This window comes from Biomphalaria glabrata, chromosome 7, assembly GCF_947242115.1.
Source record: "Biomphalaria glabrata chromosome 7, xgBioGlab47.1, whole genome shotgun sequence".
In the NCBI taxonomy this organism is placed as follows: domain Eukaryota; kingdom Metazoa; phylum Mollusca; class Gastropoda; family Planorbidae; genus Biomphalaria; species Biomphalaria glabrata.
Window position 1 is genome coordinate 39,706,080 of NC_074717.1, and position 12,362 is coordinate 39,718,441.

General features: G+C 36.2%; 1 protein-coding gene across 5 annotated transcripts in view; it reads left to right on the plus strand.

Annotated features, from left to right (window-relative positions):
• The window catches only part of LOC106067293 (junctophilin-1-like), a 114,437-nt gene that overhangs the window by 84,974 nt on the left and 17,101 nt on the right, over nt 1-12,362 (plus strand). For all 5 annotated transcript variants that reach the window (XM_056036797.1, XM_056036801.1, XM_056036798.1 and 2 more), the window contains one exon: nt 4,821-5,622. In XM_056036797.1, the coding sequence (XP_055892772.1) occupies nt 4,821-5,622 (802 nt within the window). The remainder of the gene's footprint in view (nt 1-4,820; nt 5,623-12,362) is intronic.

The window sequence follows — 12,362 nt, forward strand, 5'->3', positions numbered from 1 at the left end:
TCTGATCTAGGAAAAAAAAAGTACAACAATATGCATGACATTGTCTCCTTATAACAACTCACCGTAAAAATTAGAATATTTAGTTTCGTAAAACTTTTGAAAAGTAAAAGTAGCCAATGACAGGAACAAGTCCTTGAGAACAAATAATGTGGTTATTTTCCGCTGATCTCCTGAAATAAGAAAAAAAAAAAAAAAAAGACTGGAAAAATGAAATCGACATTTCGGTTGCTGGTTGGTTCTTCGATTTGGTGCTATTAACGCTATTACTTGGAAAATTCCAACAGAACGGTTTAAGGAGAGTGGAGGTCAAGGACGATTTCTTGAGCTGAAGAGATCAAAGCACGTGCTATGCAGATTTGATAAGGGTCAGGGGCTAGTGGGTCGAAGTTTATCGGCAAATGAAACAAATTCTCATTTTAATTTTTTGTGTTTGTTTGATGTAAGAGTGGTCTTCTTGACGCAGGCTGAGCCCACATCCGCGTAAATCTTGAACTAGAAGAGCGAATGTTGTCGATTTTACGATTATTATTCAACATTTTTACTAATCTCGGACTGGGTGTGGAAAGTGATTTCCTGTTATTTCAGGACAATATGTTATAACCCTTGTACCAGATTGATAATAAAAAAAATAAAACAAGCAAAATATAACAAATACTTTTAATAAAAATAAAGTCAAAGCTTTTACAAGCAAACGAACCGCTCAATTTATGACATTTCTCTCAATATTTCAGAACGTATTTCCCTTTTTCTATATAAAATATAATTTATTATTAATCATTATTTAACTAACTAGTTGGTTAATGTTTTGATTGATTAATAAGGTGTTATCAACATTGAATGATTGTGCAAAGTTTCAACCTGATTAGAGATTAAGAAGTTGGAAAAAAACGTGTAAAAGAATTATGACAGACAGACAGACAGAGTTAATATAATCTTTATTATAAACGTTGAACTAAGAAATGTGTGAGCTTTACAAAAACTGTCTAAAAGATTGGTTTGAACGAAAGTTGTGTTTCAACACAGTTTTGCTTCACTGGTCTAAATGTTAGTGATTTCAACTTTTCAATCAGAACTGTTACTTTGCATAGATTTCTAAATTGATTTTCCTTGTACATTAGAAAGCTGGCTGTGTGACATTGATCGAACCTGCGTCTTAAAGTATGTCGCGCTAACCTAGTTAATAGGTTTCACGGAGTCGTGACCGTTTCAAAATAGGCCCACACTAGTGAACATTGACAGTCGTTTCAAAATAGACCCACATCAGTTTATACACTTTATTGTTCACCTTTCCAAGAGAGTACTTACAGATCATACGACTCTAGACAGCAGACGTCATTTATTGACGTCATAGCGTGACTATTCAGCCCTCGGTCCTGAAAGGAATTTTACTACTAACCTGTATTTCTTCTGATTACTCGTCCCACGTAGCACAACTCCTTCACACTCACACAAACGCCCGCGCCTACTTTCACACTCGCGCGCTCACACAAACACATCACTCGTGGTCATTTAAAAAAAAAAAGTTAGCGAATAGTTTGTTTATTGGGGTCGAACTGTCTTTAAGCCGGCCAGAAAAACAAAATAGAGATGTGGGAGTGTGATTAGTCCAAGCAGTACAAAATTTTGTTTTGCTCGATTTCTTAATGTTGTGTTAGTCTGTGTGTGAGGATTAAAAAAACAAAAACAAACAGCTGTTATGTCGTCATCGAAAAATGTGTTGATCAAGTTTATCCCTCAGTAGCCTAAGTTTAAACCAAGAATGACTCGTTGATTTATTCACTTTCTTCTTATCTAGTAAGTGTGTCTATTTGTTGTGATCAGGGCCGGCCTTAGGCCGATTTGACCGATTGGTCCCCGCAATTTAGATTTAGCATGTCACTAGGGCTATAAGTCATGGCTCTTGCCACAGTTTTAAAGATACAGGAATTAAAGGGTTAACTTATTATTATTATTATTATAGCTTTTATATAGCGCTGCTTTCATGCTTATAGCATGCTCAGAGCGCTTTGGTCCAATCTCATTTGTGGACCAGAGGGGGGGGGGGGAGGGGGTATCTAGGAGTTGGTTTTCCGTTCTGCCTTTAGGCGCTCAGTAAACGCAACTCTGCCCGAGTCGGGTGTCGAATCTCGAGTCCCCTTCTAGGTAGCCAAGCCAAGCCAAGTTCAAGCGCACTTAGCCTCTCGGCCACGTATATTATACGATTGACGTAACTTTAATTAACCCACTGATGCCTGTCTGATCTGCTTCCTATGCACGTTGTATAATAAATGTAGATATAATGATCTAATTAAAGGTACTAGTTGTTAATGTTAACAAAATTTATAAGAAGGGTCTCACAAGCATCAATTAAATTGGGCCCTGCAATTTGTAAGGCCGGCCTTGGTTGTGATGGTAGATGCAAGTACAGGAAAAATCTGGGTTTTAATGTTTACTATTATTTAGATGCACACGCATTTCCCCCCTGATTATGTTGTTTGCAAATGCGCCTTTTAATGTAACCTTTTCTTTTGAAAGGGGGAGCGTCCTTACTTCTTCAAGGCTTTTGATTGGAGCAGCCTTTATCGGTGTGTGTTTGTGTGTTTTTGTATGTGTCTGTGTTTGTAGAACGTTTAAAAATATTATTAAAAAGCCATATTTGAAAAATCTAACTGAGTTGTAAAGTTGTTGTTTTTTCTGGAATAAATAAATAATATCGTTTGTGCGTTCGTGTGTGTGTATGTGTGTGTGTGTGTGTGTGTTACCTTAATTTTTTAACCAAATCATTTGAAACTCTGTGACAGTCAGGGAATTACAAATGTCACTGACAACTATACAAAATATTTTCTTTTTAGGAATCTTAAAAGAGTAAAGGTTATAGCATTCAGTTTGATTTTTGTTTATAGCCATCATATTCGAGTTCAAGTCTTAAAGTCATATTTAAGTTGAAGTCTAAAAGTCATATTCGAGTTCAAGTCTTAAAGTCATATTTAAGTTCAAGTCTTAAAGTCATATTTAAGTTGAAGTCAAAAAGTCATATTTGAGTTGAAGTCAAAAAGTCATATTTGAGTTGAAGTCAAAAAGTCATATTTGAGTTGAAGTCAAAAAGTCATATTTGAGTTGAAGTCAAAAAGTCATATTTGAGTTGAAGTCAAAAAGTCATATTTGAGTTGAAGTCAAAAAGTCATATTTAAGTTGAAGTCTAAAAGTCATATTTGAGTTGAAGTCAAAAAGTCATATTTGAGTTGAAGTCAAAAAGTCATATTCGAGTTCAAGTCTTAAAGTTATGTTTAAGTTGAAGTCTAAAAGTCATATTTGAGTTGAAGTCAAAAAGTCATATTTGAGTTGAAGTCTTAAAGTTATGTTTAAGTTGAAGTCTAAAAGTCATATTTGAGTTGAAGTCTAAAAGTCATATTTGAGTTGAAGTCTTAAAGTTATGTTTAAGTTGAAGTCTAAAAGTCATATTTGAGTTGAAGTCTAAAAGTCATATTTTAGTTGAAGTCTTAAAGTCATATTTAAGTTGAAGTCTAAAAGTTATATTTGAGTTGAAGTCTAAAAGTCATATTCAAGTTGAAGTCTTAAAGTCATATTTAAGTTGAAGTCTAAAAGTCATATTTGAGTTGAAGTCTAAAAGTCATATTTGAGTTGAAGTCAAAAAGTCATATTTGAGTTGAAGTCTAAATTTCAAAACATATCTTAGAACTATTTACCATGGGCGTAGCCGGAAAGGGAGGGGTAGAATTTTGTGACGGCTTTTGAAAAACCATATATATAAATGTGAGGAGAGAAAAAACAAACTCCCCCACAACTACCTCCCCCCACAAAAACTCCTGGTTACGCCCATGCTATTTTCTTATGTTGCCAACAATCAAAGATGATTCAGAAACTAGGTTTACATGTCTGTTTCTTTGTTTAGATAAAAGCGAAACAGTATTTGTATGATAAACGGACATTATAAATAGATCTAGAAATGTAGTTCCCACTCTACGAAGTGATGAAAAGAATACAATCAAAACCTAATACTTCCAAATAGCCAAAACTCCAGAAATAAATGAAATGGTTCTTGCTCCGTCTTCGTGTCTCATTCAAAAGTCTCTGTCAAGGGAAATCAAATTAGCTGACCCAATTTCCGTTACTATAATTAGAACAGACCTTACTAAGCTACTCAATTCAAGGTAGTTAATGGTCCTAGATCTAGGTTAATTTAAAATGTTTTCATTCCACACTCCGTCAATGGGAATTCTCTGCCAATGTTTTTTTTTTTTTAGTCACTCGTTCACTTTGAATCGTTGCTTTCTTCTAAGCGTTCTGTACTGTGAAATGTGGATCTTTGTTTTTCATTAACCAATGAACTATAAACTATATAAATCTGTATGTACAGATGTCTCCAACTCACTTTATTGTTCAATGGCCTTTCACTTGTACGAATTCGTCCTAGCTTATGGAATAAGAAATATGCTATTATATATTTGTCTGAGTAATTTTAAGACTTTGTTTTTGCATTTTTCAGCATATTGGTCTTACAAATATCATCGACATTATATTTTTTTTTTGTTCTTACTTGTCATCGTTTGTTTTTCTTGAAAGGCAAAATAATGCTCTTAGCCGGCATCGCATTATTCTTCAAATCACCTTATTGCTCATTTTATTTTGTCTTTAAATAAAAATAACACTTTCTTCTTGTCCTGGTAAATACCAAGATTTGTAACTTGCATTTCCTTTATCCAGATATTTAGAAATTGATATTGTTTATTAAAGTTAGATGAAGCTTATCTCAGTATTTTGTAGCTTCATTGAATCTTTCAGTTTCCATTATCTCTAAAAAGTTTTTTTTTCCTTGACAGGTACATATCAAGGACAATGGTACCGAGGAACCAGACACGGCTATGGTGTCCGCCAGAGTGTTCCCTATGGACTGGCCTCCCACTACCGACCCAAGGCCATGCGGGCGTCCTTGACCTCCCTGCGCTCCGAAAACGAAGACGAGCTGGTGGTCAAGTCCCGCGACAAGAAGCTGGACGAGAGCAGGGGCGGCTTCGTCCTGAAGGCCAAGTCGGACGAGACGCCCCCCACACGGCGGCGCTCCATCTTCGACAAGCAAGGGCGCTCCAGCCTGAGGAAGACGCTTATGTCCGGGCTGAAGTTGAAGAAGCAAAAGAGCACGGGCGACATCAACGACTCCCCGAAGCGCCAGACCGGCTCCGTGCGCTCCACCATCTCCAACATTAGCCACGTCAGCGCTGACTCGAGCCAATCGGGCGTGACCACGGCCTCGGTGTACACGGATAGCAACCTGAGCTTCGTCAGCCAGGACGACATCACGGACGTCAATGTGGTCGAGACGTACATGGGCGAGTGGAAGAACGACAAGCGGTCGGGTTTCGGGATCAGCGAGCGCTCGGACGGACTCAAGTACGAAGGGGAGTGGTACAACAACCGGAAGTACGGATACGGCGTCACCACTTTCAAAGATGGAACCCGGGAAGAGGGCAAATACAAAAACAATGTGCTCATCTCTTCTGGCAAAAAGAATAAATTGTTTCTCATAAGAACTTCGAAGTTGCGGGAAAGGGTAGACAACGCTGTTCTATCGGCCCAGAGGGCTGGCCAGATCGCGCTTCAGAAGGCGGACATAGCTATAACAAGGTCAGTAGCCTGTTTCTTTCTTCTTTTTTTTTAAACAATATTTTTATAAACAGATCCTTCTTATTTTGTATGGACATAAACTGAGGAGCAAAGTATCTAAAAACTTGTTTTATTATTTTAATGCACACTCTTAATACCATTTTTCTGAACTTCAAAAATATGATATAATCAATCCTCTAACAAATCTTTTAATTTACATGCCATTTGATATGTACTGAAAATTGTTTCATAAATTACAAAATACTATTCGACCCACAGTGTAGCATTCGCCCCTTTTTAGGCCACTGCAACCTATCGTCCTATGCCAGGGGTCGGCAACCTTTTGAGTCTGAAGAGCCAAAAATAACAATTTACAAAATTTCAAAGTTGTTAAAGAGCCACAAAGTTTTTTCTTGCCAATTATATATAGTACTCACACAATTATTTTTTTAATGAAAAAAACAAAACAAATTCCTATATTAGTAGTGTTTTTCACAACAAATTTGATAATATATTTATGGCATTAGTATATAATTATTTTTTTTTATTTCGGTAACAACTAAAGCAATTAAACATTTATTTGCAACACTAACTTCCATGGTTTTAGAAAGTTTGGATACATTTGGCTCATAACTTGTTTTTAGTTTCAAACACGATTCTACATTTTCATTTGTTAGCTGGCTACTTACTTGACTTTTCATTCTATCCATGCAAGAGAACAATTGCTCTTACGAATATGTCGATCCAAAGAAAGTCAGCACTCTAAATGTCAACTTCTTCCCCTCACTAGCAATCTGGAAGATAATTTCTTGCGCCGAATCAACGCGCGGCATTGCTTTTTAAAACTGTCCACTTTTGTTGTGTTATGTACTTACATTTCTGGACCTCCATCACTTCCAACTTAACTCTGGAAATTTTCCACCCCACAAAGCTTTACTTTTTAAATCGTTCAATTGCATTTCTAGAGATCTAGTATCAACTCCTAATGTCTCAATGTGGATTTCGGTATTATGTGTGTTAGATTTACTATGAATGCTAGAATGGTTTTGTTGGTTTTGAACTGCTCAAATCTGTCAGCAAATTCATCTGTATTTTTTTTATATCTATGCTGAAGAAATTCTTGTCAAACGTTGAACTGATTTTATCGCGATACTGATTTAGACATGGAAATTAAGTAACATACCTCTCTGAATATCTCTGCAAAAACAATTAATTTTTCTTCAAAACAAACCAATTCTTCTACAAAAACATAGGATGTGTTTTCCTTTCCTTGCAGTTTTAGATTTAGCTCATTTAATTTCTCTGTTATATCAACCATAAAGTAACATTTGTGCAACTATTTGTCGTTCTTTAATTCGGGGTGATTAATGGCTTTTTCATTTAGGAATGTATTTATTTCCTTCAAGCACAAAGCAAAACGTTAATCGCCTTACCATTGGAAAGTCATAGCTTTTTATTGGGAAGAAGGACCTCGGAATACTGAGTCTCCATTATGTTTACGAATTCTTTAAACTGGCGATGGCAAAGTGCTTTTAACAAAATGCTGTTAACAATCTTGATTACCAAATTCATGGACCTCAACTGTATCGCCAGGAAATGTTTGGACACAAAGCGCTTCTTGGTGTCAGAGAGAACGTAAGACTTTCGTGGTTTATTTCACTCCGACAAATTCTAGTTGCCCTTTTATTTTGGTCATACTTCTGGCTCCATCAGTTGCTATTTAAATGATTTTATTTAAACCCATCTTAATTTCTTCAAGGTATTTTTGCACGGCATTTGCTCTATCTTCCCTTCTAGTTTGTCCCGAGAGCGGTAACAATCCAAGAAGTTCTTCTTTTGGACCTTCAGAAGACATATACCTGACCAAATTGTCGACTTGTGCCGTGTCTTTATGTCGCAAAACTCATCTATAGCAAGTGATAAGACAGAATAAAGTAGAATATCTTCCAAATATGTTACATTTGAAGACATTTTAGCTATTCTGTATTCTACTGTTTAAGCGGACAGTGGCAAATCTTTTATTTATTTTTTTAAAGATTTCTGGTATGTTTTTGAAATCACGAAACAGTTCTTCGGATGCACGTAGGAAGCAGTCTTTGACATACTCACTATCTCTAAATTGGTTTGCCTTTTTGTGCAATTTCTAGTGGTGCCGCAAACCGTGCCAGATTAGCATTACTTGTAGCTTCTAACTCATTTACTTGAAACAACAAACTATACGTCACAGTCAAAGCACGTGGTAAAGATGCCAATTTATTTTGCGTCAAAGAGAATTAAAACCTACATAGAAACATTCGACCACGGCGTTATTCGAGAGCTTCCGCCGAGAGCTTCCGACGGACTGAAAACAGTAACGACGAGTGTAATGGCGGAGGGGTGTGGTGAACAGCGAGTACAAGTGGCTGAGAGATCTAATAGGTACTTAATCCTCGTTAAACGATTCAGAACTATTTTTAAAAATGTTTCGATAAAATAAATAATATTTACGTATCTAACGAAAGAGCCGCAGCTTCACATCCAAAGAGCCGCATGTGGCTCGCGAGCCGCAGGTTGCCGACCCCGGTCCTATGCGACTCCAGTGGGCCCCGCGCTAATTCTAGGTGTATAAATTATTAAATTAAAGTATTTTAAAACTTATAACAGATTTCCCGCGGCCTCCTGTCGATTTACCAGGAGCTCCTGGAAATCTGAAATTGCAAAATATATATAGGAAACAGAATTCTTATGATATACTGTATGACTTCGCTACACGCAAGGCTCGTGAACTAATTATGTGAGTAGTAAAGAATGAATAAAATGCAAAGAGGAATATATTTTCTAATACAAACTCTTAATTTTCACTTATTATTCGTATCCCTACCCAAACTGGGCCCCGCGAAATCCGTTTCGCATTGGGCCCACAATGGTTAAGTTCGGCCCTGCTATTTACTGTCAGGTGAATACAGAGTAGATTACTTGTTCTCTTTCCATGACTTCTTGGTCACAATGGTTAAGTCCGTTCCCTTCTATTTAGTGACTTGTTCTCCCCCCCCCCCTCTTTTTTTTACGTGGGGTAACTCTAGTCCGACTTTTAGAAAGAAAGGTGTTATCTTTTCTTTACTTCTTGTCCAAACTCTTGAGTCATGAAGAGAATTATATATATAGATACTCCCCCGCCCCCCCCTCCAAATAGATTTCGGGAAAGTAGAGGGAAGCTTGGAGCCAATGGGGTGGTAGGGGGACGTAGAGATGGCAGAAGAAACCAGAGGTGTACTGAAACAAAACAAACAAATTCTTCAAAATAAACGCTGGCAAACTATATATAGACAAATTAGAGTTAGCTTGCTTCTAATTTAAGAACAGAGACAACGTTAGAAATTGAGTTCGGGAATCCCTTTTTTTTTCTATGTTTTTTATTCTTACTCTTGTTAAACTCGGAGGGTATCTATTCATTGTCTCTTCTAGTTCTTGCGCGCGTTAACGTTTATGATTTGATAAACAAACTACGCCTTTTAGATTATAGATTATTTTATCTAAATATGTTAATATATTAATATGTAAATGTCAATTTATAAAAAAAACCCGCTAAATCTAACATTCAAATAGAATAATCTAACCTTTTTTTAAACAATGAAAACATTGAGAAAGTCGGTCGTGAGGAGCATTCACTAGTACGGCATGGAGCCTTATTGAATTGCCACCAATTAAAAGGTATTCCACTGTTTTACTTTCAATGACAATTTTTTCAAATGAGGTCATGAAACAAAGTCGACTACTCGAACATAGAGCAATATCCAAAAAGTAATTTAAGAATATTTATGAACAATTAAAAAACTTTTTTCCTATTCCAACAACTGTTAAAAACGTATCTTTGACAACAAAAGATCTTTTTGGTTAGTGATGAAATATTATTTCAAAATTATACAGGTATGGTATGCGACGTATGGGGCACCATCAGTGGTTGGACGCTACAAAGGCTTCATAAGTAATATAGATAAAGATAATCCAAATCTATTCCTATTCAACTTGCGAGTTGTGATACACAGGCAACATCTTGTTAAAATGTTAGCCCACCATTTCATTCCTATTTGAATCTTATTATAAAAACTGTAAATAAAATACAAACCCATGCCGAATAAAAGCTCATTTTTCTAAAAGCTCATTTTTCTAAAAGCTCATTTTTCAACAGTTTTGTACAATTAACGATGACTCTTATTGGAATGATGTTTGCTGGATTTCGAAAAGGGTGTTGCATTGCTCGTTTTGTATAGCTATTTAACACAATTTAGGAATTCATCTGTTGGCGATGACTTGAAAAAGGCTTACAAAAGATTTAAATAAAAATGACAATTTTTAAACACCAGTTACTGATGTTTAAATTGAGTTCATTGTCATCATCTTGCCTCTGTGTTCCTCCTTGAAAATAGGGCCTAAGTAAAAACACGCCACTCTCCACGGTCTCTTGCTAGTTTCTTAATAGCTTCCCAGCTCTTTCCTATCCTCTTGACTTCATCTGTTATACTGCGTTGCCACATTCTTTTTGGTCTTCCTCTATGTCTTGTTCCCTTGGGGTTCCACTCTAAGGCCTGTCTAGCTCTGTTGTTAGTAGTATCTTTTCTAAGGGTGTGACCAATCCATCTCCACTTCCTCTCTAATATCTGCACCTGTATATTTTTTAATCCACTGGTCACCCACAGTTTGGTGTTTTCTACTTTGTCAAATTGAGTCACGGAAAAAAAAATTAGATTTACAAAATTATACATTCAGTGAAAAGAATGTTAACATTGAAGGCACAACAGAGATATGGATGCACTTTAATGTTCCTGAAAAATTTCAAAACTGTCGTCAAAAATGGTATTATTTTTTCATGAACAGACATGGTTTAACTGGATTTAGTGCGTAACAAACTTAATAAGCAAGCAAAGAAATATACTGAATGTAGCCACTAGAGGAGACATTAAAAAATTAAAGTATAGCTTTTATATAGCGCTACTTTCATGCTTGTAGCATGCTCAGAGCGCTACGGTCCAATCTCATTTGTGGACCAGTGGAGGGAGGGGGTATCTGGGAGAAGGTTTTTCCGTGCTGCCTTTATGCGCTCAGTAAACACAACTCTGCTCGAGTCGGGTTTCAAACTTCGAGCCCCCTTCATAGGTAGACTAGCCAAGCCAAGTTCAGGGATACATAGCCTCTCGACCACGCATTCCACGCCTTACTTTGACTAGTTTAAAGCTTGACATTTCTAATATTGTCAGACTGTTTGAGGCCCAATGTTCCAATGAGCTTAATTTCAATATTTTTAATGAATTCAACAATACTTATATTTAAAATATATAATAATAAAACCACATTTAAAATAAAACTTAAAATAGTATAATATTCAATAACTTATAGAGGGAGTATCCAAAGGTTTTGAATCTAAATCATTGTAAACCAGTTACACAAACCAAATAATTCATAGTTAAACAAGGTGTTATATTAAAAAACTATATAAAGTACAAACATTGAAACTCTATATTAATGGCATTATAAAAACAAGAATCAAATAAACTATTAGTGTTCATTAAAAGATGTTTACAAATCAAACAGGAACATACTACTAAAATGCTATGTAACCTTGGTTAGGTTAGACCAATGATAGAGTATTCATTCTCTGTTTAGAATCCCACAAAGGAACTTGAACAGACCCCAAAAAAAAAAAGAGCCATGAGATGTATAACATTCACATTCTACTAGTGTAGCACCATTAGTACAATCACTAAATCTAAAGACACATAAGGACAAAAGACTACAAAGTAAAGTAACAATAATAGATAAAACACTGAACCATAATTTACAAACCCAAAAAAAAAAATTCTAAAAAAAAAAAAAAAAAAAAAAAAAAAAAATTAAATAAAAGCACATTTCTTAGTTCATAGGCTGGAACTAATTCACCCAAGTACCCGTTCCTCCCTTGGTCATTATAGCATTGAATAGAGGTAAAGTAAAGCGTAAAGTTCCCCTTTCAGATATTTCTATATATATAGCAGATGATGTTAAGGCTGTTAAGGTCATCCGTTTCATTGGCCAACGGTTAACCAACCGCCTTACTCTCCTCAAGTCAGATATCCAGGCTGGAATCAGAACGCCCTAATAATCCCGAAATTCAAAATCCCAGCCTTCACTGAGATTCGAACCCAGGACCCCAGGTTCGGAAGCCAAGCGCTTAACCACTCAGTCACCTCGCATTGAATGGGTTGCCTGAAGCAGCCAAGAAAACGAATGACTTAGCAGCTTTCTAAGTCTCTACTTAATATGCAAGGCTACATTTACACATGACTATGCCTACCTGCTAATTATCTCCTTTCCTGAAGGAATGTCTAGAATATCTTCAAAAGGTAGTGCCTACCACTAAGAAATAAAAGTGTGCTAACAATAATAGCATCACTTTTCAGAATATCCCATATATACCTTGTGATATGGCCATGCTTGTTAAGGTTCTGGATGATTGTAATTGTTTTTATTTGTATTGTACTTTTCCATTGTCGCCCAGAGTGCTCCATTGTAAGACTCTGTCGAAAGACTTCTTGAAATCAACAAAGACATGAAAGAGATTCTGCTTGTGTGAAACTATTTCTCGCAGAGTATCCTGAGTTTTAGAATTTGTTCTGTTGTGCTGAGGTCCGCTTGTTCCCTATGATATAATTTTGTCTGCTATTGGTTTTAGACGGTTTAGTATAGTTTATAACAGGCTGGAGGTGAAGCCATGATAAACGCACTTTTTTAGCGGCCCCCGAAAGGTG